The sequence below is a fragment of the Parasteatoda tepidariorum genome, chromosome 2 (assembly GCF_043381705.1).
Source record: "Parasteatoda tepidariorum isolate YZ-2023 chromosome 2, CAS_Ptep_4.0, whole genome shotgun sequence".
NCBI classification, from domain to species: Eukaryota; Metazoa; Arthropoda; class Arachnida; order Araneae; family Theridiidae; genus Parasteatoda; species Parasteatoda tepidariorum.
Genome location: NC_092205.1, coordinates 83266553 through 83293372, shown reverse-complemented (window position 1 = coordinate 83293372; position 26820 = coordinate 83266553). Strand labels below are relative to the sequence as shown.

At 30.3% G+C, this 26820-nt stretch overlaps 2 protein-coding genes across 4 annotated transcripts in view; both read right to left on the bottom strand.

The window, feature by feature from the left end:
- Positions 1-25277, bottom strand: part of LOC107453382 (U9-ctenitoxin-Pr1a-like) — a 32876-nt gene extending 7599 nt beyond the window's left edge. Inside the window, exons 1-5 of one of the 3 annotated variants that reach the window (XR_011636197.1) lie at positions 10431-10449; positions 9006-9117; positions 6827-6903; positions 6027-6071; positions 5811-5908 (exon numbers count right to left, since the gene is read on the bottom strand). Coding sequence is in view for 2 of the 3 variants with exons in the window: in XM_043044773.2 (XP_042900707.1) it covers positions 25230-25268 (39 nt within the window). In the remaining variant the exon portion in view is untranslated. Of the gene's footprint in view, positions 1-5810; positions 5909-6026; positions 6072-6826; positions 6904-9005; positions 9118-10430; positions 10540-25229 lie in introns of those variants that run through there. The other 2 variants (XM_043044773.2, XM_043044772.2) reach the window with 2 other exon arrangements.
- The window catches only part of LOC139424814 (U9-ctenitoxin-Pr1a-like), an 11521-nt gene continuing 5363 nt past the window's right edge, over positions 20663-26820 (bottom strand). Inside the window, exons 2-5 of the mRNA XM_071177832.1 lie at positions 23780-23891; positions 21220-21296; positions 20880-20923; positions 20663-20762 (exon numbers count right to left, since the gene is read on the bottom strand). Of these exons, the coding sequence (XP_071033933.1) occupies positions 20897-20923; positions 21220-21296; positions 23780-23891 (216 nt within the window). The 3' untranslated portion in view covers positions 20663-20762; positions 20880-20896. The remainder of the gene's footprint in view (positions 20763-20879; positions 20924-21219; positions 21297-23779; positions 23892-26820) is intronic.

The window sequence follows — 26820 nt, the reverse complement described above, 5'->3', positions numbered from 1 at the left end:
GGAATATTATGGAAATTTCTGCCGTACTTTAAAAGCCTATTTTTTCCTAATGTCTCTTTCAGTTTGTGAATGACCATCTTAATTTCAAATCTTTGCATTTTGCTGATAATTCCTTACAATATTTTGTATGGACAGAGTTGTTTACTTTTCATGGAAACTGAATTTAAAACTTTTCAAAAATTTTATAAACACTTATTTATATTCTTCATTTAATTAAATTAGAAGATATTGTTCAAAAAAATATTAGCTTATGATATATTACTTAAATAATTTATGTTGATTTTTTTAATTACTGCGGAAATTAGAATCCCTATAAAACCGCGGAGCAGAAAATGATCATTACAAGTTGGCATTATTTTATGTATAATTTTTAACCATTTCATGCTGTTAAATTTTAACCTTCATTGGCAATGAGTAATTATACTTTAACTAAATTATATTTTTAAATTTTTGCAGTAGAATTTTCTGATTAAAAGGGGGGTATTCATGGAAAGCTTAGTTTTTTTTATACTTATAGTGTCGTTGCAAAACATATGACTTGTAAATGTCTGTTTTCTAAGGAAACTATTCTCTTTTTGTATACTTGTTCTGTTAATGCCTGCTGCAATAGTTTTGCAATGTATAAAACTGTATTTTTGTAGAAAAATAAACTTTCTACTACGGACTAGTTTATTTTCGTTTGTATCCTAAAATATGTGAAGGAAAATTCAGCATTGCTTTGAAAAAAGTAAGATTTTTTTCCCCAGAAATAACTTAATTTCGAAGATCTCAGTGGTTGAAGGTACTAAGTGATAACCTTTGATTATTCTTGGCGAAGTAGGAAGTTTTAAGTGCAACTTTAACTTAGTGGGTAACTTTAAAAGTCTCCTTTGGCAACAGGCAAAATAAAATGCCAGGAGTGCACACGCTTTGACGAAAACAGTTTAAATGAATGAAAAAGATTTATAAATTTTGACACTTAGCTTATCTTTATCTTCAATTTTCAATATCTAAAGTAAAAAGCCCATTTGCTTGATTTTTTTAGAATTTTCCTCTATTAACTTCGAATGTATAGTTTCTCTAAAGTAAGAACTCCCCTAGCCATTTGTCTGCACCGATGACTGTGACTATGGTAACGAGGTAAAAATATTTCAGGTAGGGGTATGGGGTCAATGTTTAGGACTGGTTTTAGTTCAGGTTAACGAGAGAAAGATAATAATTTTCTTCGGACAATTGTGTTAGCCTTTGATGATGAAAAGCTACCCTCCCTGATATGCACAATTCTTGTTTCCATAGCATCAGACTGCCTCTGATTTTGTTGCGGGGGGAGTTCTTACCGTAGACAAACTATACCATCTTTATTTTCTCTCGTGAACTATAAACTTGAAAGCCGCTTTTACTAAAATTCTCTATAATGTAATTTAGAATCTTCATCCTTTAATTTCTAACATGGAAATGATTCTTAAGGTTCAATTTTTTTTCTTTTGTAATAAAGATTATATTCCAAGAATTCACTAAAATGTCATTTAATACCTTCATCCTTTAACTTCTAATATAATTGTGTACAATAGGAATAGTCCTTAAGGTTCTATCTGTATTTAGTATTGTCAATGTATAAACTTAGATATCCATTTGCTGGAATTCAGTAAAATGTCATTTAATACCTTCATCCTTTAACTTCTAATATGATTGTGTACAATAGGAATAGTCCTTAAGGTTCTATCTGTATTTTGTATTGTCAATGTATAAACTTAGATATCCGTTTGCTGGAATTCAGTAAAATGTCATTTAATACCTTCATCCTTTAACTTCTAATATGATTGTATACAATAGGAATAGTCCTTACTGTTCTATCTGTGTTTAGTATTGTCAATGTACAACCTTAGATATCTATTTACTGGAATTCAATAAAATGTCATTAGCAGACTATTAACTTAAAAGAAATTGCTTGGAAATAATAATTCTTCCCATTGTATTGGTTGTCGTGCATATTTCAAAACTTTTGGGATTCGTTGCAATTTTTTTCCCAAATAAATATTTTCAGTAATATGTCCCGACAATCAAAGCAAAATATGCAATTTTTTGCATATTTTTTTTAAAATTAAGTTTATTTGCAAGGATTTTCTACATGTAAGAAATAGATCGCCTTTAAACAGAAACACAAATTACATTTCTACTATCTGAGTTAGAATCTATATCATCACTTCTTAAAGAAAAACATAAGTCAAAATTTTTAAAAATTTTTTGTGCGCCTACGGAATTGTGTGAAAATCTCGGCATTAATGGTTTCAAAGTGCATAAATCAGTTCAATTTTAAACAGGGTTATTTATTTAAATAATGTATTATAAATTTTTTTAAAAAAAAGTAGTCTTATTAAAATGCCATTGTTGAAATAGTCTCAATTAAACAATAGTATAAATTAAAAGAACACTTTCATTGTTACAGTATAACAAGACATTGTTAAACCGAGAAAAGCTCATTTCTAAAGTTTATATGCAATCTGTAAGGTTCTTTTATTACGATTGCTTAAGCTATAATTAGAAAAATGGCGAAAGTGGTGCAATTTTTGCGAAAAAAGCTGTAAGTATCAGTTGTTGATAAAATCTCTTAACAGTTGCAATAATTCAGCAATTTTTGAATTCCTACGAGGACTTTATTTCAAATCGAAGTAAAACAAAACTCTGCACTGAAAAATTCAGATTTTTAATAGTATTCCATTAAAAAGGTTTAAGTTGGTTTTATAAAAGTATTTTTTTACTCGCAACATTATCAAAAATTTTGTCTCCCCAATTTAACTTCTTAAAAGAACCCCTTGTCTTGAAAACGGGTTCTCATTTTTGAGCACTTGAAACATGCAGACTGTTATTTTCAATTTGTATGTTTTTGAAGCAAATAAAGTTTTTAAACAAGTAATGTCCATAAATGTCAGTTTAACTAGACTAAATTGTTAAATGCTCGAGAGCGTAATGTTGCACGGAATTTCTCTTATATTTATTAATGATTTAAAATATTTATTACAGAGGGATATTGCAATAAATCTTAATTGAAAATCAAGAGTGGTTTTTACATATCAAATTTTAAGCTACTACTTACTATCAACGTATTACAGTTAATTTTAAACACAACTTTATAGCCATCTCATTTGTTAACAAATTTCAAAAGCTTTTTAATTTTATTACTATAAACAATTTTAAGGACCCATTAGGAAAAGATATGAGTAGAATGTATTTGTTGGCGATGGTATGTGTAAAGAAAAAACGATTGAATTATTTAAGGTTCTAAGAATATACTACACTCTTTATAAAAGTTTGGAATATGTGAAAATAAGTTCCTGTTTTCATAACCACAAAACAAAACTGCACTAAAACCATATACATCTAGAATTTTTAATTTTAAAAATACATACAAAAGAAGTCACTGACTCAGTTTTCTAAAAGAAAAGTTTTAGGGTCCATATTTACGATAAAATTTAATATTAAGGGCTTGTTTTATTATAAAGTGATTATTTTAACGGGAAAATGTTTCGTGAAAGTTTCATATTTACAATAAAAATTTTGCAGCTGATCAGTATTTAAATAAAATACTTTTTGAAGGGTTTCTTTTTATGGTAAAAAACTTATGAAGGGTTTACTTTAAGAGACACAAATTTCTCCTAAATTAACTCCAGTTATATTAGATAAAATTATTTGCCGCATTTCGTGTTACATACGGTGTTTAAAAGAGAACTAAAATATATTTCCAATTTTAGTGCAAAAGTTTTTAAGAAAGGGGAGAGTATGGATGAAAATTATTTTGAGATAAGAGCTTGGCCTGAAGTTCTTAAAGAACAAATGGCATTTGGAAGTGAAACTGGAGAGTCTAAGACTCGTAATGATGAGTCTAAGGTTGGTGGTGATAAAGGAAATATAGAGTCAAAGAAGACTCTGGATGATCCAACTCTTAACGAGTTTTATATGGCAACTGATGTGAAGTTTATGTTAAGAGATTGGAATGAAGTTCTAGCAGAACAAATGATGGTTGAAATGGAATACAAAGAGTCTGAAAATGCTCCTAAAGATGAACTGGATAAAATTGATACATTGGAGCAATTGCTAGAGTGGCTGATGCGCTGGTGAAAAATTAGAAAAGGCTTGAAATGATAGTACTGATAACTCAAGCTTGAGATAATGATTGAGGACTCTCTAATGACTCAAAATTCTACAACTTTTGATAAATGCGAAAGAATAGGCTAACAATGTTTGAAATCACGTTTTAAATTGTTTTTTGGATATTTCTATTGCAATAACTCATAAATATGTTTCAATAAACTATTTATTGAGTAATAATTCTCATGTTTTCTTTTAATTCTTTCTGATTTCTGATTTAAATTATAAGTCGTATAAAAATAAATATGATGGGAAATAATTTTCTTTAATATTTTCAATTTCACAGTTTGAAATTTGAAAAAAAAAACTACTAGGGTTCATTATAAACATATGAATGTATAACAATTCAGCGTTACTTAAATTTCCAAGGCTGAAAAAAGATATCAACTTTAATCTTGAGTGGAGAAAAAACTAAAAATATAATAAAACTACTTGTTTCAATTTAACTGAAAAAGAGTAAATATTTTTTTACATCACACCTTTATCGATAAACGCTGGATGCATCACTTTGAAATGTCGTGATAAAAATTTTCGGAGATGATAGAATATAATGAAGAAAATTACTCTTTTCTTTATAGATGTGATGAAAATTAAATATTTTTCTCTTTTTCAGGAAACAAGAAAAGCGTAGTTCTTTAGTTTTATTTCTTTTATTTTCATTTAGTTTTGTATCGTTTATTTTATCATCAGAAAATGAACAAAGTTCCATTTCGCGAATAAGTGGGAAAGCAATTACAACATAACTTCTATTAAATCACCGCTTGCCCCTGACTTACCTCGTGCGGCTGCAATTGCTACTTTTACATAGAATGCCCTAGACGCATATGCAAATGTTTAGGCACTACATGCAGGACGATCTACTCGCACATGCGTGAATCGCATTTACGTATAATCGCATATACAAATGACATGCAGTGAGAATGCTTCATTAGATTCCTGGGGGAACACGATTCTCTAGCCCATCTTTTTCGTTTAAACGTTGTTGATTCTCTTAAATTTCCTTTTGTATGACTGATCAGAATATGACTGCTTTGCATTTGGAAAAGTCATGCACTATCTGCTTTCTCTAATTGGTTGAATAAATATTAGAGAGTTCGTGGTCTAATGACCTAGTGGCTAAACGACTACTATTGTATAAATAAAAGTAAATTGTATTCAATAAAGTTTTGAGTCTTACTCCCTTTTACAGTTCTGCCGGAACTTGATGCTACAGTTTGAAATCTTAGACAAATCATCGAACATTAGAGATTTCATCCAAGGGGGAGAAATCTTTTTTTTTAAAAGCAAATTTTTTTTTTTTTTATTCGAGCGATAAAAGTTTCAGACGATAGAGATAGACAACACGAATATATACTAACCTCAACATGCGATTGACTTGAACTCAGGGCAATCTGTTTTCCAATTGCCCCATTGCGGGACGTAGACTCCACGTTAGGACTACAGTTAAATTGCAATGCTTAATGCTGATCATAAGTGGGAAATTCAAACTGCCCTCCCAAATGAACCCAGAATAATATCAAATTTAGGATCGGTGCAAAATTTTATCTTACATCCGCTGTGCCAGTTTCAGGACCCTAGAACAAGCGGATCTGAAGTTTAAGAGAGGCTCACAGACACGCAAACGCTTTCTTTCACAAATATATAAACATGTTTTGTCTTGATGGGACTAAATAAAAACAAATCTGTTCATTTCTTATTTATTCTTTATTCAACATTAAATAATACTGAAGGTATGCAGTTTCATGTTGTTTCCCATTCAGTAAATCCAATACCTATAAATTCTCTGAAAAAGAAATTTACTTACAATAAAAATAATTCTTTTGAATTCGAATTTACATAAATAGGTTTTTCGTAGAAAATTGGAATTGAATTAGACATATGGGTTGTTAAAATTTCCTTACCCGTTCTTATTTATCGACTTATGGTCTCTGACATCTGTTAATAACCTATAAGAATAAAGAATTATTTTAAAGAAGCATTTTTTTAATGTAATGAAAAAATCAATTATAAAATGCAAATTGAATAATTAAAATCCTCAATTTTATCTCAGATTTAACTTTGAAATCCAATACCTAGAATTTTAATATCAAATTTAATTTAAAATTTTTTATTCGGTTAATTTATTCAAAAATTGATTTCTGAAAAATATTATAAATTTCATTCGAAACTAATATAAATATGTTTTAAATAATTGATTATGGATACCGTCGGACGTGAATATTGAGGGAAACGAGCTTGCAGACTCCTTGGCTAAGGAAGGCAGAGGTGCCGACCAACCTTGCACCACCATCACGCTTGCAGACGCAAATGCAGTTGCAAAACACAGACTTCTGCCCCATTCCTTCAGGAAACCCCTCATTACTGACTTTGATTGTTCTAGAATCTTAACATCAACAATTACAAGATTAAGAACAAACCACTTTAAAGGGATGAAAATTCTTCCCGACTAAATACGAACTTATATTCCCTGCAAGAACTGCACCGACATCCAACTTACTCCGGATCACATTCTCGAGTGCCCAGCCCTTACCCCATATGTTTTACAACTGGGTATGGTGCCACTGGCTTCAGAACTTCGTGAGATCCTCTTCAGTAATGATGCATTGGAGCTTGCGGATGCAGTTTTGAAGGCACACGAGGCCATTTAATTGTCCATGAACACGATAAAAAAATAATAAAAAAATAATTGATTCAAACTTACACTACAGATCATGCCATCTTTGCAAGGACAAGCCACACTGTAATTTTCGCCGCTGTTTGGTCGTTCACAGGGTTCACCTTAATATTTAAAAAGGGAATTAAAATGATTTTTGAAATGCATTCATGTTTATTATTAAACAAAAATTATATTCAAATTGATGAATTTTTTAACTCTCATAGAGAATGAATAAATGCAACAGATAGATTTAGAGTAGTTTAAGTGCAAGATCGTCACTAGAATTTGCGGCCCTTTTGATGCCTTATTTCTGTGTTGCCCTTAAGAAAATGAATTACTTCAAAATGAATAAAAGAAACTGATAGATGTAAAGTAGTTCAAATTCAAGAGCATCGCTACACTTTGCTGCCCTTTCATTGTTTTATTTCATTCTGTTACTGATTTCTATATTATTGAAATATGGTTTCTCTTTTCGAATTTCATCCGTAAAAATTTGCAACTTGATTTTGTAAACCATGTATATTCTTATTGGGGTTCTTTTAAGATTCTATTTTCGTTGCACCAATAGGAAAAAAACTTTTTAAGTCCCCCCATTACGGCCTGCCTATTGAAACAAATGTAGTTTTTATTTTCTAGTTTTATTCCTAACCTATTTTTGTCCCACGAATATTATATTGTTTCATTTAATATAGACATCATTACGGATCCTTAGTAATGCAGAATTCTGCGCTTAAGTGTCGTGCCTAAATTGTCCTTTAAAGACGTTTAAATAAATCTTATTTTCTAAAACTACAATTTTGTATATAATGATGTTTTTCTTTTTACTAAGGTCCCTTTGAAATGTAAAGACTACTGTCTTCTTTTCAATTTCATTTAAACAATAAAATTAAAACAAGATTTGCCAATTTCTATACAAGAAATAAACTTATAAAAGAGAAAAAAAAATAATTTTTAAAAATTGAAATTTGCAATTCAAAGGGTGCCCTTGAATTTTTTACCTCAGATATCAGTTATAAGTTTCAATCAATTGATTCGGTTTGAAGTTCGTTTATCTCTTTGACGCAGATAGGAGATCGGTGTCTCATTTATATATTTTTTCGGACTCTCTCATTACAAACAAAAATGTATTTAGACATCCTTTTAATTATAAAATACAGTCTAATAGTTGCTAATAAAATCTGCTAGATTATCAGAATTGTACCTGAACTAAAATATAAATTCCGAAAAAAAAGAAGTTGGAAACAAAACTTTTTTTTTCAATCATTCATATTCAGAAACTTATCAATAAGTGATTTTGTAATGTAAATTTTAATGATGAATAACTGTTTCTTTTGGATCTAAATAATTGCAAATAAATGCAAATTAGAAAAATTATTGTTTTGGAAGTAAGTCTTCGTTGGATGTTCTTTACCTGTTGCGCAGAAAAAGACACCGGTGTCTTACGCTGTATTTTATAATCATAAATTATTAGCATGCTAAATATAATATTTTTTCCCGACTTCGACCTAAATTAATACAAAATAATGAAAAATAATGTGAAAAATATGTTTCATAAAAATTCTGCGCAGAAGGGTTATCCTCGTCATCTATCTGTTATAGACCACCAATTATCCGAACTTGTTGGAACCAAGGCTTTTCCGGTTAATAAAAAATTCGGCTAATTGTACAACTGTAAGACACGGCTGTTGAATGTTCTTTAGGCAACCACACTTTCTCCATAAGCTTAGGGCTATAATTAAAGTAGTACACACTGTTTTTCTAATATGTTTTACTGGTGAAGCAAACGTTTCAAAACTTATTTTGAAAGTGACAAAGATTTGTGCCATCGTCACATCCAAAAATTGAGACTGTTTAAAAATTGAAGGAAAGCAAAAACGGAAACAATATGGCACTTATAAACAGCATTGATAGATCAGAATCAGATATTTAAAAGAAGAAATGGGATTCGAAAATAATAACTTTACAACACGCTATTTTTACTACTAAAATATTTCTTTTTTCTAAGGATACTAAGGGACAAAAGTAATTTTTAAATCCCTATCAGTGAGATGCTTAAATTATTAAGATGGAAGACAGAAAAACTTAAGTTAGCTCAAAATACAAATTTCGTGAAAATAATTCTTTATTCTGAGAAACCGGGACAAGCGCATGTACTTGATTGAATCGGTTAATTGGACAATTCGGTTAATCGGCATCTGGATGAATGACACTCTACTGTACTAACCTTCTCCAGCCAATTGTCCGCAAAATCTGTGGAAGGATGATCCTTTGCAGCATTGGCCTTCTCCGCAACCAGGCAACTTACCCCATTATCCAACGCCAACGGCTATCTCCACCTGTAATTGATATAAAACAAAATATCACTTATAAATATTGTAATTCAGTGTTTGTTACAAGATTGTAGAATCGGAGTTGAAAAGTTGGAATCGAATTTTTTTTTCACTGAAGTCGGTGTTGGAAAAGTTACCGTTTGGCTTAAAGTTAGGTTCTTATAGGTTAAAAAAGAAAAGAAGTTTTTGATCTTATAAAAAAATATCCAGACAACTATTTATAATTAGTATATAAAACTTAAATGTTACTCAAATTAATATCGTAACAATTATTCAAATAATAACTTACACTGAAAAAATTTTTAGTGCAACGTAACACCAAAAATAATGGGCAACTACTTAACACCGAAGTAGTGTTGCGAAAAGCCCTACATAACTCTTTGATCCAGGATTTCATAACTCTAATAATCTTTTTTTACAGCTTAGTGCAAAGTATCCGTCAACAATTATGTTGTTCAATAATTTGAAATTTGTAACTACAGTAAGATACACGGAAGAATCAGTAGAGTTATTTTTACAATACAATATAAATTTCGAATCATAAAATACACAAATTCTAAAAATAAAATTCGTTTGCAAATCAAAATTTTGCATATAACAGAGAAAAAATTTCTGCTATAATAACAAGAACGTTTCCAAAAATTTCTCCCCTACCTGAAGAAAAAAATAATTTAAAGCCTCTCTAATTCTAGATTAATACTTTTAATACTAACGCGTTGTTATATGGGAAAATTATATTTTATTATAGTTACACATTTTAATAATCTAACTCTAAAATTATACTTTTAATACACAACGCGTTGTCACATGCGAAAGTTACATTTTTTAAACGAAACAATTGGAATTTAAAACTGAAAAATTATACACAAAATTAGAAGTTTTCTAAATTTTATATATTTGAATTGAATTTGATTATTTGATTTCAATTTTGTATCGAAAATTGAAAACTATAAACGCAGTTCCATGCTGGCTTTTTTTTCTTTCAAAACTCATGAAAAAATGCGTAATTTGATTCCACTGTTTCCTGTTCATAAATCCTAATTTTGAAAGAAAGAAAGAAGTTAATGAATAACCAAAATTTTGGAAAAAAATTTAATTTGAAAAAAAAGAAATTCAAAAATTAAAATTAATATCAAAAATATAACATACGTATATATTAAATATATATGCGCATAAAATTGATTCATCTAAATATCCTAATTTATTAAATATAAATGTAAATAAAAAATTAAAATTACTAAATATTCAACGAATCAAATAACTGTTATTAAAAAAGCTGAAATTGAAAAAAATATAATCATATACTTAGCTTTACTTACAGCGCAGACTACAAAAATCAAAGCTGCTATGCATCTCATTTTGTTGAAATTAGTTTTTCCTTTATGCAGATAAAACTAAAATTCCAAAACCACTGCAGATCCTATTTATAAGAACCAATTGAAAAATGGAACACCTGGTTAGGTAACTAACATCAGGGATTCTCATTAAAATCAGGGATGCAACATGTTAAATATAAAACTGTCTCTTAAGTATCGAAGACGCATTTAAATGTTCAAATATTCATCTTTGTGATGTAGAAATTCCAGTGTCTCAATTTGACGTTGATAAGGAACTTTAAAAAAAAAATTCTAATATAATAATAAAAATGTCATAGAATTTAGAGTGTTTTAATAATGCATTCCAAATTGTCATATTCATATTGAATGTCTAAAAATTTAAATCTGAAATATGACATCTGAAATCTGTTGAATTGGTTCGTTGTTTGTTGTTGTTGTTTCTTATCCTCTAATTGTCTGACTTCGTCAGACAAGATCCATTAGGTTGTTGACCCTCAAAAAGTCGATTACAAGAAGTGGAGAAGCATATAGGTCCTCCTTGGAAAGGCCCAAGCAGTCGAGGATATGTTCGGCTGAGGCCTGCTGGGCTTCACATTTGGAGCAGACTGCATAAGTCTTTCTTCCTTTAAAGTACGAATTGGTTTGTAATTTAATGAAGCTGTTTATGTTCTACATATGTTTGCGGGATCGATAATAAAAATCGATAATAAAAATGTCATAGAATTTAGATCGTTTTAATAATGCATTCCAAAATGGCATATTGAAAGTCAGAAAATTTACATCTGAAATATGATATCTGAAGTTTATTGAATTGGTTCGTATTTTACGGAAGCCGTTTACGTTCTGCACAGCTCTGTGAGAAAAATTCGAAAATATTGAATTCAATTACGATTTTTTGTGCATCTATTTATAAAGTTTAAAATAAACGGGGGAAATCTATCTTTTAAATATGAAAAATTGATGCTGTTGTAACTTGCAAATTTGCAATCAGCAAGGCTGCCTGAAATCAAGCGAATTTTTTAGGCGGAGGGCATATTTCTAGCCATCTATGGTCAAAAATATGACTACAGCCACTCATATGTCACAGCTCATTTTACAGGGAGAACCGAACCAATCATACTCCATTCATTCATCCACAAATTCGTAGTTTTGACCTGAACCAGAAAACGATCAATCTCCAATTCAGTGCCCCTAGAGACATTGATTTGTTATGGGAACTTAGAAGTTTTTGCCACCCCGACAGATTTAACGTGCACCAGTCAGATGATACTAAGATGCAAACTTAATTAGTAGAGGACCTAACCTTAAATGTACCAAATTATTTTATGGATGGTGGATCTATTCTATGGATGGCTAGGGGTATATATTCCTCATGAAAACTAGGTGGACTTTGTAACCCTAACAGATTTAACGTACACCAGTCCCCATTCAATAAAAGGGGATTCTTCGGCCTGCGGGATTATGCAAAGTAAAATTGAATACACCTTAATAATTTTTGATGTAATGTTTTGTTTTTACGTACTAAGATGCAACCTTAATTATTAGAGCACCTAACCATAAATGTACCAAAATATTCTATGGATGGATGACCTATTCAATGGATAGCTAGGGGATAATATTCCTCATAAAAATTTCTGATTATTTACTTCCGATTTAAAAATTATAGAAAACTCTTATGAACAGTAAAATTTTGAGTAAATTTAAACACAAATCACAATTAAACTTCCTAGAATATCAAGTCTGTTCACACATCGTAAACGTAACATAAGCGGAGGGATACACCGGAAGTTTCCTATATTTCTCTTGGTTTTAGGATGCTTGTTATTGTTTTAAGTTAGAAAATCACACTCAAAATGTACACTTTCTGTATAAACTTACCTTTCTTTCGACAGATTTGAGTTTTTGACTCTCAAAATACGAAGAGTAGACGCAATCTGTAAAATTCAGTCCTAACGATAATTTTTCTTTTTGCATATGTCGTCATGTTTAATGTAATAAATTTAAAAAAAGTGTTTAATATAATTGTAGAACAGTGTAAATTATGTGTAAAAATATTTTTTTTAAATATTTATTATTTCTATTATTTAATTTACTAATAATCGAAAAAAGTTCAGTTATGAGGTATAGAAATTTTTATATCCATTTTATCTGTGTAGTTTTAAATGATGATGTTGTCCAAAAGGTTGTTCAAATAGCTCTTGAAAAACGTAAATTTTAAAATATGACTTGTTTGAAAGAAAAATTGACTGAATGGGCGTTATATTTTCCCCTCTCGTTTACTTAAACTTTTGACCGGTTTATTATTTATGAAAAAAGAGGGGTTTTTTTTTCGTCTTACATCGTAACTTAATAATAATGCTTTAACTAGTTAACTGCTTAAGATTAAACATGCGAATCATAAAGATTGATTTCTAGTTCGTAAAATTCCGTCCATCAAGACTGTTAGTTTTCTTTTATTTCAATACTACACATTTGGTTATTGTGATAGTGTAAAGGTTATATTGTTTGATTATATTGCTTGATTAAAAATAAGTATTTTCAGTATCTTGTTCTACGAGTGAATCTTGATTAAAATTATGTAAAATATCAATACATTTAGAGGCCAAAAAGTACTGTTGGAAATAATGCAACAGTTTCATCTTTTTTTTAACTTTGCATTGGAAAGTTTCATTGTATTGCATGCGATTGAATTAAGTCATGCGCTTACATATAATATTAAATGTAAATCCATTAAATAGCAAATATTAAATGCTCTAATATAAAAACTTTTTAATGTATGTATACGAGAATGCCAACTTCTTCTGATTTTTCGTAATTGCTACTGATTGTACTTCCGACTGTTGATTTAAGCGAAGAGTGGGAATATTATGGAAATTTTTGCCTTTCTTTAAAGGCCTATTTTTTTTCCTAATGTCTCTTTCAATTTGTCAATGACCCTTTTAATTTCAAATCTTTGCATTTTGGTGACAATCCTTCACAGTTTTTTGTGTGGACAGCTTTGTTTATTTTTCATGGAAGCTGAATTTGAAGCTTTTCAAAAATTCAATAAACACTTATTCATATTATTCATGTAATTAAATTAGAAGATTATTATATTGTTCAAAAAATATTAGCTTATGATATATTAATTAAAAAAATTAATATTGAATTTTTAAATTACTACGGAAATTAGAATCACAATAAAACCGCGGGGCAGAAGATTATCATTACAAGTTGGCATCATTTTATGCATAATTTTTAACTATTTCATGCTGTTAAGTTTCAACCTTATTGGGCAAAAAGTAATTATATTTTAACTAAATTATATTTTTAAATTTTTACAGTAGAATTTTCTGATTATTGCAATGGTGGGAAGCTTAGATAAAAATTAGCATATTTTTATACTTAAAATATCATTGCAAAGTATATGACCTGTAAATGTCTGTTTTCTGCGGAAAGTATTCTTTTTTACCAGCATTTACTTGTTCTGCAAATGCTGGTTGCTATATATTGTGCAATGTAAAAACTGTATTTTTATAGAAAACTACACTTTCTGAAAGTGGACTAGTTTCTTTTCGTTTGTATCCTAAAATATGCGAAAGAAAGTTCAGCATATTATTGAAAAAAGTAGGATTTTCTTTCCCCCTGAAATAACTCAATTTCGAAGATATCAGTGATTGAAGGTACTAAGTGATAATCTTTGATTATTTTTGGCGAAGGAGGAAGTTTTATGTGCATATGGCGAGAAAGAGTTGATGTGTAACTTTAAAAGTCTCTTTTGGCAACAAATAAAATAAAATGCCAGGAGTGCAAACGCTGTAAGGAGAATAGTTTAAATAAATGAAAAAGATTTATAACTTTTGACACTTAGTTTATCTTTATCTTCTGTTTTCAACGTATAAAGTTAAAAGCTGATTTGTAAGAGATTTCTTTTGAATTTTCCTCTATTAACTTCGAATGCAATTGTACATAAAAGGAATGATGACGGTATAGTTTGTCTAAAGTAAGAACTCCCCTAGCCATTCATCTGGATCCGTGGCAGTGACTATGGTAACGAGATATAACTATTTCAAGTAGGGGTGTGGAGTCATAACTTAGGACAGGTTTTGGCTCGGTTTGGCGAGAGAAAAGGAATCCTTTTCTTCAGGAAATTGTGTCAGCCCTGAAGTGAAAAGAAAGTACCCTCTCTAAAACGCGCGTTTCCACAGCAGCAGACGGCTTCAGACTTTGTAGCTGGGGGAGTTCTTACCGTAGACTAACTATACCATCTTTATTTTCTCTTGTCAACATATAAACTTGAAAGCCGATTTACTAAAAATCTCTAAAATGTTACTTAAAACCTTCATCCATTAACTTCTAACATGGAAATGATTCTTAATGTTCAATTTTTATATTTTGTTGTAATAAAGCCGATTTTACAAGAATCCACTAAAACGTCATTTACTACTTCCATCCAGTAACTTCTAATTGTGTATAATATTGTATAATTGATTGTGTATAATTGATTGTGTATAATAGGAATAGTCCTTAAGGTACTATCTATATTTAGTATTGTCAGCCTATAAACTTAAGATATCGATTTAATAGAATTAAATAAAATATTATTAGTGGACTATTAACTTCTTAAGGGAAATTGACAATTTTTCCCACTGCATTTGTATCAGGTGCATCTGTATCTGCATCCCACTGTATCTGCAGGGTGCATCTTTCAAAACTTCTGTGATTCATTGCAAATTTTTGCCCAAACTAATATTTTCATTAATATGTCTCGGCAATCAAAGAAAAGTATGCAATTTTTTACATTTTACTTTCCAAAAAAAAAACTTTTTTATTTTTTTAAAAAAATGACTTGATTTGCAAGGATTTTCTACATGTAAGAAATATCTCTCCTTTAAATAGAAACAAAAATTATATTTCTACTATCTGAGTTAGAGTCTATATCATCGTTTCTTAAGGAAAGAAAAAAAAAGTCAAATTTTTAATATTTTTGTGTTTTTCTTCGGAATTGTATGAAAAATAAGGTATTAATGACTTCAACATGCATAAATTTGCTTAGTTTTAAATAGGGTTATTTAATTAAATAATGCATTGCAACAATGTTTTTTAAAGTGATTTCAGTAAAATACTATTGTTGAAATAGCCTTATTAAACAATAATATAAATTTAAAAGATCACTCTAATTGTTACAATCTAACAAAGCATTGTTAACCCGAGAAATTCTCATTTCTAAAGTTTATATGCGATCTGTAAGGTTCTTTTTTTACGATTGCTAAAGCTATAATTAGAAAAATGGCGAAAGTGGTGCGATTTTTGCAAAAAAAGCTGTAAGTATCAGTTGTTGATAAAATCTTTGCAATAGTTACATAAATTAGCAACTTTTTTAAATTTCTACAAGAACTTTATTTCAAATCAAAATGTTTGAAAAACTGAACTCAAAAATTCAGATTTCTAGTCGTATTCCATTAAAAAGGTTTAAGTTGATTTTGTTCACTCGTAACATCCATAAGAATTTACTCTCAGCTATTACACTTTTTTAAAGATCAATGTCCTCTGCACGTCTAGAAAATGAGTCCCCGTGTTTGAGCACTTAAAATATATCGACTTTTATTTTCAATTTGTATAATTTTATCTAACGAATGAATTTTTTAATCAAATAATGTCAGTTTAATTAGATTAAATTATTAAATGTTAGAGAGCGCAATGTTGCTCGGAATTTAGTAATTATGATTTAAAATATGTATTACAAAAGGATATTATAATATGTCCTAATTGAAATTCAGGAGTGATTTTAACAAAATTGACAAATTTTAAGTCACTACTTACTGTCAACCAATTACAATTAATTTTGAACACAACTTTATAGTCATCTCATCTATTAACAAATTTCAAAAGCTTTTTAATTTTATTACAATAAACAATTTTAAAGACCCAATAAAAAAAGATATGAATAGAATTTATTCGTTGGCGATGGTATTTGTAAAGGAAAAACGGTTAAATTATTTTAGGCTATAAGAATATACTACACTCTTTATAAAAGTTCAGAATATGTGAAAATAAATTCCTGTTTTCATAAAAAGCACAAAAACCATATCTAGAATTTTTAATTTTAAAAATACATACAAAAGAAGTCATTGACTCAGTTTTCTAAAAGAAAAGTTTTAGGGTCCATATTTACGATAAAATTTAATTATAAGGGCTTTTTTATTATCATCATCATATCTGGCTAGACAGCCCAGGGTGGGCCAGTGCCTTCCTTTGAATTCGAATCCACTTCTCTACTTTTGACACTTGTTCGCCAGTTTTTCTCCTTTAGAGTAAGGAAATCAGTCTCAACTAAATCCAGATGTGTTTTTTTATTATAAAGTGATTATTTTAACGGGAAAATGTTTCATGAAAGTTTCATAATTACAATAAAAAATTTTGCAGCTGATCAGTATTTAGAGAAAATACTTTTTGAAGGGTTTCGGTTTATGGTAAAAAATTTATGAAAGGTTTACTTTAAGAGACACAAATTTCTCCTAAATTAACCCCAGTTATATTATCTAAAATTATTTTGCCACATGTTGTGCTACATACGGTGTTTAAAAGAGAACTAAAATATATTTCCAATTTTAGTGCTAAAGTTTTTAAGAAAGGGGAGAGCATGGATGAGAATTATTTTGAAATAAGAGCTTGGCCTGAAGTTCTTAAAGAACAAATGGCATTTGAAAGTGAAACTGGAGAGTCTAAGACTCGTAATGATGAGTCTAGGGTTGAAGTTGTTAAAAGAAAAAAGGAGTCAAAGATGACTTGTGATAATGCAACTCTTAACGAGTTTTATGTGACAAATGATGCGAAATTTATGTTAAGAGATTGGAATGAAGTTCTGGCAGAACAAATGATGGTTGAAATGGAATACAAAGAGTCTAAAAATGCTCCAAAGGATGAAACTCTTGATAATGTTCTTGTTGTATTGAGTAAGGAGAACAGGGATGCTCATAAGATTGAGACAGTTGATGAACTGTATGAAATGCATACATTGGAGCAGTTGCTAGGGTGGCTGATGCACTGGTGAGAAATTAAAAAAAGGCTTGTCATGTTAGCACTGATAACACAAGCTTAAGATAATAATTGAAGACTCAAAATGATAGTAATGAAGACTAATAATGTGACTCAGAATTCTATAACTTTTGATAAATGTGAAAGAATCGGCTAATGATGATTGAAATAATGTTTTAAATTGTTTTCGGTGTATTTTCGATTGCAATAACTCATAAAATTATGTTTTAATAAACGATTTATTACGTAAAATTTCTCATGTTTTTTTTAAACTCTTTTATCTGATTTAAATTATAAGTCTTCAAAAAATAAATATTAACGGTAAATAATTTTTCTTTAATATTTTCTATGATTTTTAATTGCGCAGATTGAAATTTGAGGAAAAAAAAACTCAAAGGTATCATTATAGAGAAATAAATCTTCATAGTCTTCATCATTACTTTAATTTCCATGGATAAAAAATGATGTCAACTTTAATGTTAAGTTGACAAAAAACTAAAAATAAAATAAAACTACTATTTCAATTTGGCTAAAAAGGAGTAAATATTTTTTTTACATCACACCTTTATCGAAAAACGCTGGACGCCACACTTTCAAATGACATGGTAAAAGTTTTCGGAGGTGATCGAATATAATGAAGAAAATTACTCTTTTCCTTATAGACCTAATGGAAATTAAATATTTTTATCTTTTTCAAGAAAAATGGCTGGAAACCATTTTTTTAAATCAGAAAATCTATTTTTTTTTACACGAGCAATAAAATTTTCAGACAAATGAGATAGACAACACGAATGGACACTAACAACATACGTTTAATTTGGACTCTGGGCAATCTGTTTTCCAATTGCCCCACTAAGGGATGTGGGCTACACGTTAGGAGCACTGGATTACAATCAAATTGCAATGCATAATGCTGATTATACGAGGAAAATTCACACAACCCTCCTAAATGTACCCAGAGTAACATTAAATTTAGTATCGGTGAAAAAATTTTATCCTTCATCAGCTGTTCTAGCTTCAGGACCCCAACACAAACAGATCTGAAGTTTAAGAAAGACGCACAGACGCACAAAGGCTTTATTTCACTAAAATAAATACACTGAAGAGCCAGAGAAACTGGTACAGGCATGAGTATGCAAATAAAGGGGTATGGAGCCAATCAAAGTACAGCGCTGCGATCGGCAGCGCGTATATAAGACAACGAGTGTCTAGCACAGTTTTTAGACCAGAGGATCAACTCAAGCCTTTACAGAGTACGGTTGTGTTGTGACCAAGCTCTGAGCGCATCATGTTTTCTCGACGATCCGGACGAGGAGGCAAGACTATGTCTAGCTTTCCTTCACCACCGATGAATACGCGTAAAGTTATATATCCTAATCTTATAAGACCAGATTTACAACCGGGCGAAATATATGAAAATCAATATGGAGACTTCATATATAGGAATAAAAGAGGTAACAGCATCGGCATGCTCACGGACTTCCAGGTTCCCGAGGGAGCAACTAGGCCATACTACTCAGCTAATCCAATTCCAGACCCAGTGGCAACTATGCCTGAACAGCCGAGTACCCCTGTGGAAACTCCAATTATGGAGATGGAAGAAAATGGAACATGGACGGAAATCGACAACATCACTCCTCTCACAGAACATGAACAGAACCAAGAGCCGACACAAGAGGCTTCGGCCTCCGAATCGGAAAAACAGACCGAAAACATCACAGAGCCCCCGGCAAAGAAAAGGAGGAAGAAGAAGAAAAAGCCCACTGATGCAAATAAATCCACTGATAGCACTACTTCAACGACGTCTAACAGCATTTCTCCTTCAGAGCCTATTTCGCCCCCGGAGTCAGTGAACCCTCCAGCATCGGAAACTATGGATGTGATCTCAAATAATGACCAAGAGCCTCCCAAAAAAGCAGAAAAAGCTCATCCAGCTAAATTTGCNCAATCTAAAGAAAAAGCTATCCAATGCCGAAGGCAAAATTTTAAGAATGATGCTAGGCGCACCTAGAGCCATCAGCAACGACTCACTTAGGAAAGATCTCAAAATTGATAATATAAATGAGTTTATAGCTAAATTAAATACTAAATTTTTTAGCGACGCAACAAAGTGTACCACCTCAGATTTCAACAATATTTTCAATCTAGACATTATAGAGGATAATGTTAATTATAGCCCTGTTACTGCCTTTTTAACTTCTGATTGTATAATTTCAAAGTACTTTAAAAATTGAACAACACCACATAACAACACAAACACACATAGATTATAACACCAGGAGGTAGTTTGCCCGGGGCAAGAGCAACCCGAAAGGGTCCCAACTGGGTGAGCTGCCCTTCTGATAATTTTCACAGTGAGCAACCCGGTACGAGCGGTAATAACCGGGACGGCCGGGTCGCTGTGCTAGCAGAGATACACTAATTTACACAATTACTACTTAAACCCTGTAAATATATGTACATAGCTAAATTTTACTTTTCCTGCTCATATTTTATAATTGCTTATCTTATTCTTATATGCTTTTGACAAACTAGAATTAGTTCAATGTGCTCGACATCAGTAACTTTGTTTTTTGGGAGCTCGCTCCTACCCCTCTTCTTTATTGTATGTTATTATTATTTTATATATGTCTTTAAGCTTATGTCTTACAGAATATGATGAATCGGTTGGTGGCCCTTCGGGCCAAATACCGAGTTCCTACTAATATCAAGCATCAAGCATCAAGCACAGTTTTTAGATCGGTTACTGTTGCTACAATGCCAGGTTACACAGATTTAAGAGAGTTTGAACGTGGTATTATAATCGGCGCACGGGAGATGGGACATAGCATCTCCGAGATAGCAATGAAATTTGGATTTTCACGTGCGACCATTTCACGAGTATACCGTTAGTATCGGAAATCCACCAAATTTCACAGACATGAACATTATTGAACATATTTGGGATGCCTTGCAACGTGATGTTCAGAAGATATCCCCACCCCCTCTTACTCCCACTGTTTATGGACAGCCCTGCAGGATTCATGGTGTCAATTATCTCCAGCACTACTTCACACATTGATCGAATCCATGCCACGTCGTGTTGAGGCACTTCTGCGTGCTCGCGGGGCCCCTACACGATATTAGGCAGGTATACCAGTTTTTTTGGCTCTTCAGTGTATTTTTTGTTTCGATTTAATTAAATAAAAACAAATCTGTTCATTTCTTATTTATTTTTTATTCAACATTGAATAATACTGCAGGTATGCAGTTTTACATGCTGATTCCCTTTCAGTAAATCCAAAACCTTTAAACTCTCTGAAAAATAAATTTTTTTACAATAAAAATTTTTTTTTGAATTCGAATTTACACAAATAGGTTTGTCGTAAAAAATTGGAATTGTATTGGAATTATGGGTTGTAAAAATATCCTTACCGGTTCTGATTTGTCGACTACGGTCTCTGACATCTGTTAATTACCTACAAGATTAAGGAATTATTTTGAATAAGCATTTTCCTCATGTAAAAAAAAAAATTAACAATAAGTTGAATAATTGAAATCCTTAACTAAATCCCAGGTTTAACGTTGAAAACCTGTGACTCAAAGTTTAATGGTAAATTTAATTTAAAAGTTTTTATTCAGGAAATGATTTCTAAAATATATGATAAATTTTATACCAAATTAAGTTTTTTTTTAATATGTAAGAACTGTAAGTTAAAGCATTCAATTCTATTGCAAAATAAATATTTATTTTAAATAATTTATTTCAACTTACACTACAGATCATGCCATCTTTGCAAGGACAAGCCACGCTGTAGTTTTCGCCACTGTTGGGTCGTTCACAGGGTTCACCTGAATATTTTAAAATGGAATTAAAATAATTGAAATATGAGTATTTAAAATGGAATTAAAATAATTGAAATATGAATATTTTAAAATGGAATTAAAATAATTGAAATATGAATATTTTTAAATGGAATTAAAATAATTGAAATATGAATATTTTAAAATGGAATTAAAGTAATTGAAATATGAATATTTTAAAATGGAATTAAAATAATTGAATATGAATATTTAAAATGGAATAAAAATGCGTGTGTGCAGTTTATTATTAAACGAAAATAATCAAATTTATGAATTTTTATAACTCTTAAAAAAATTAATAAATGCAACTGATAGGTTTAGAGTAAAGTAGACAAGTGCAAGACCAGCACTAGATTTTGCGGCCCTTCTATACGTTCAATTTCTGAGATGCCTCTAAGAAAATGAATTCCTTAAGAAAATGAATTCCTTAAGAAAATGAATAATTTCAGCAAAAAGATTTAGAGCTGTTCAATTACAAGATCGTAACCATACTTTATAACCCTTTTAATATTTTATTTCTGTGGTGCCCCTAGGAAATGAATCACTTAAAAAAAATGAATAAATGCAACTAAAAGATTTAGAGCAGTTCAAATGTCAGACCGTCACTAGACTTTGCGACCCTTCTAAATTGTTTTAATACTGTGGTGCCCCTAGGAAAATGAATCACTTAAAAGAATGCATAAATGCAACTTATAGATTTAGAGCAAGTGTAAGATAGTCAGTAGACTTTGCAACCCTTTTAATATTTTACTTCTGTGGTGCCTCTAGGAAAATTAATTTTTTAAAAAAACGAATAAGTGAAACTGATTAATATAGAAGAGTTCAAGTTCAGGAACATCCCCAGACTTCACGGCTTTTTTAATATTTTATTTTGTTCTGTTATTGGTTTCTGTATTATTGAAATAAATATGGTTCCTCTTTTCGAATTTCATCCGTAAAAACTTACAACCTGATTTTATAAACCATCTATAATATTCTTATAGAGGTTCTTTTAATATTCTATTTCCCTTGTAACCCTAGAAAAATAAACTTCTTAAGCCCTCCCCCCCCCATTTTTGCCTGACTATTGAAATAAATGTAGCTTTTCTTTTCTAGTTTTATTCCTAACTTATTTTTTGTTGTTTTATACCTCGAATCATTCAATGAATGTTTCATTTAATTTCGACATCATTAGGGATCTTCAGTAGTGAAGAATTCTGCGTTTAAGGGGTGGGCTTAAATTGTTTTTTAAAAAACGTTTGAATAAATCTTATTTTTTAAACCTACAATTTTTAATGATAAAAAGTTTTTTTTTCTAGAGACCCTTAAGAATGTAGAGACTATAGTCTTCTTTTCAATTTCATTCAAACAATAAAATTAAAACAAGATTTACCAATTTCAATACAAGAAATAAACTTATAAAAGAGAAAAAATATAATTTTTAAAAATTAAAATTTGTAATTCAAAGGGTGCCCTTGAAATTTTTACCTCAGCTATAAGTTATAAGTTTCAATCAATTGATTCGGTTTGAAGTTCGTTTATCTCTTCGACGCAGATAGGAGATCGGTGTTTCGTTTATGTACTTTTTCTGACTCTCTCATTACAAGCAAAAATGCATTTTGATATTTTTTAACTATAAAATACAGTCTAATAGTTACTAATAAAATCTGCCAGAATATTAAAACTGTACCTGAACTAAAATATAAATTCCTAAAAAAGTTGGAGAAAAAAAAATTTCCAATCATTCATATTCAAAAATTTATCAATAAGTGATTTTGTAATTCAAATTTCAATCAGGAATAACTGTTTCTCTTAGATCTAACTAACTGCAAATTCGAAAAATTATTGTTTCGGAAGTAAGTCGTCATTGGATGTACTTTACCTGTAACGCAGAAAAAGACACCGGTGTTTAATGTTGTATTTCATAATCATAAATTATTAAAACTCTAAATATGAGATTTTTTCCTGACTTCGACCTACATTAATACAAAATAATGAGAAACAAATGTTAAAAATTTTTTTTCTAAGAATACTAAGGGACAAAAGTAATTTTCCAACCCAGTTCAGAGAGATGCTTAAAATATTAAGACAAAAGACAAAAAAAACTTAAGTTAACCGCTAAAAATACTAATTTCGTGAAAAGAATTTTTTATTCTGAGAAACAGGGACAAGCGCATGATACTTAATTGATTCGGTTAATTGGACAATTCGGTTAATCGGCATCTGGATGAATGACACTCTACTGTACTAACCTTCTCCAGCCAATTTTCCGCAAAATCTGTGGAAGGATGATCCTTTGCAGCATTCACCTTCTCCACAACCAGGCAACTCACCACAGTATTCAACGCCAACAACTGCTCAAAATACTAATTTCGTGAAAAGAATTTTTTATTCTGAGAAACAGGGACAAGCGCTTGATACTTAATTGATTCGGTTAATTGGACAATTTGGTTAATCGGCATCTGGATGAATGACTCTCTAACTGTACTAACCTTCTCCAGCCAATTTTCCGCAAAATCTGTGGAAGGATGATCCTTTGCAGCATTCACCTTCTCCGCAGCCAGGCAACTCACCACAGTATTCAACACCAGCAGCTATCTCCACCTATAATTGATATTGAAACAAAATATCACTTATAAATATTGTAATTCAGTGTTTTTTGCACGGTTGTAGAATCGGAGTTGAAAAGTTAGAATCAATTTATTTTTTTTTACTGAAGTCGGTGTTGCAAAAGTTAACGGTTGGATTAAAATTAGGTTCTTATAGATTAAAAAAGAAAAAAAGTTTTTGAACTTATAAAAAAATATTCAGACAACAATTTATAATTAGTATACAAGCTTAAATATTACTCAAGTTAATATCGTAACAATTATTCAAATAATAACTTGCACTGTAAAAAACGTTGGCGCAACGTCACACCAAAAATGGTGGCATCTACTTTAAATCGAAATAGTGTAGTGAAATGACATACATAACTCTTCGATCTAGGGTTTCATGTTTCATAACTCCAATAATCTTTGACACATCTTGGTTTAATATAGCCGCCAACAATTATGTTGTTCAATAACTTAAAAATTTATAAATACAGTAAGATACACGTAAGAATCAGTAGAGTTATTTTTGCAATACAATATAAATTTCGAATCATAAATTTAGAACGCATGTATACACAAACTCTTAAAATAAAATTAGTTTGTAAATAAAAATTTTGCCGTATCACAGAGAAAAAATTTCTGCTATGGAAACAAGAACGTTTCTAAAATTTCTCCCCTACCTGAAGAAGAAAAAAAATTTAAAACGTCTCTAATTCTAAATTAATACTTTTAATACTAACGCGTTGTTACATGGCAAAGTTATACTTTACTATATTTACATTTTAATAATCTAACTCTAAAATTATACTTTTAATACACAACGCGTTGTCGTATGAGTAAGTTATATTCTACAAACGAAACAATTGGAATTTAAAACTTAGAAATTATACACAAAATTAGAAATTTTCTAAATTTTGTATATTTGAATTGAATTTGATTCTTTGGTTTCAATTTTGTATCGAAAATTGAAAACTATAAACACAATTCCATGCTGTTGTTTTTTACTAAACTCACGGAAAACACGACATTCATGAAAAAATGCGTAATTTGATTCCACTGTTTCCTGTTCCTAAATCCTAATTTTGAAGGAAAAAAAGAAAGTGAATAAACAAAAGAAAATTTTAGAAAAACAAATCGAAAAAAAAATTTAAATATTTAAATTAACATCAAATATATAACATATAAATATATATGCTTATAAAACTGATTCATCTAAGCATCCTAATTTATTAAATATAAATGAATATTTAATAATGACAATTACTAAGCATTCAATAAATCATCAAATAACTGCAATTAAAAAAGCTGAACTTTAAAAAATAATGATCATATTGTAAGCTTTACTTACAGCGCAGACCACAAAAATCAAGGCTGCTATGTATCTCATTTTGTTGAAATTAGTTTTTCCTTTATACAGATAAAACTAAAATTCCAAAGCCACTGCAGTTCCTATTTATAAGAACCAATTGGAAAATGGGACACCTGGTTATATAACTATTAACATCTGGGATGCAACATGTTAAACATTAAACTGTCTCTTAAGTATCGAAGACGCATTTAAATGTTTAAATATTCATCATTGTGTTGTAGAAATTCCAGTGAATCAATTTGACATTGATAAGGAACTTTAAAAAAAATTGATAATATAACAATAAAAATGTCATAGAATTTAGATTGTTTTAATAATGCATTCCAAAATGTCATATTGAAAGTCTGAAAATTTAAATCTGAAATATGACATCTGAAGTCTATTGAATTGGTTCGTATTTTAAGGATGTTCTACATATGTTTGCCGGAAAAATTTGAAAAATATTGAATTGAAATACGATTTTTTGTGTATCCACTCTTAGAATTTAAAATAAACGGGGTAAAATCAGTTTTAAGTATGCCAAATCGTTCTTAGTTATGCCGCTTTCCAATCAGCAAGCTTGTTTGAAATCAAGCGAATTTTTAATGCTGAGTGCGTTTCTTGATTTTTTTAAAGTGGCGCCATCTATGGCCAAGAGTAAGACTTTAGCCACACAAACGCCACTGCCCGTTTTAAAGGGAGAACCAATCATACTTCATTCACTCACAGATCGTATTTTTGACCTCAACCAGGGAGTAATCAATCTTCAATTCAGTGCCCCTAGAGCAGGGTTTCTTAACCTGTGGTTCATGGACCCCTTAGGGGTCCATCGGTCATATTTTGGGGGTCCGTCAACTACTCCTAATTTTTAAAACGTTTGGATCAATAATATTTAATATTTAATAATATTTTTTTTTTCTTTTTGCTAAAAGGTGAAAATTTATACACATTCGAAACTACACTCTAAAAACTGTACCTCTGATTTCAGAGGCACAGGCTAAATGTACCGTGTATTTTCTCGCGTAAGAGGCACATAACTAATGTGCCTTTAAAAATGAGAGGCACCACTACAAATTAAAGGTACCAAAGCAAACGCCAGTCAATGCGCGGTACAAAAAGACTTTCGTGCCTCTGAAATTCGCTTCATTTCTTTTTCTTCGGTACGATCATGTAACGGAGAACAAGCGCATGCGCACATCAGTGAAAAATTTTATGACGAAATACGTTTTCTGTCCCCTCGCATCCACGCTACCGATGGAAGAAGTTTTCTACAAATGTGCTCTATTGATGTTATAAAAATGCTTGAATTTGGTAAGTTTAATACTTGTATCTTATTTTTATATTAATTCCTAAGTAACGACGGCATCTTTTTTATTAATACATTTCAATTTTTATTAGTGAATTATTAATGCTACAAATCTTATAAAAATGTTTAAGCGAGAGAGCTAACCCTAGTTATGTTTACATTTCTGTTGTAGTTGTATTATTTATGTTTTATCATTATAATATTAAGAGGAATGTTTTTAAAGTGCCCTATATTTGTTCTGTAGTGTTTGATTATAATTTTGTATGAGGTTTTCAATGTGGCGAT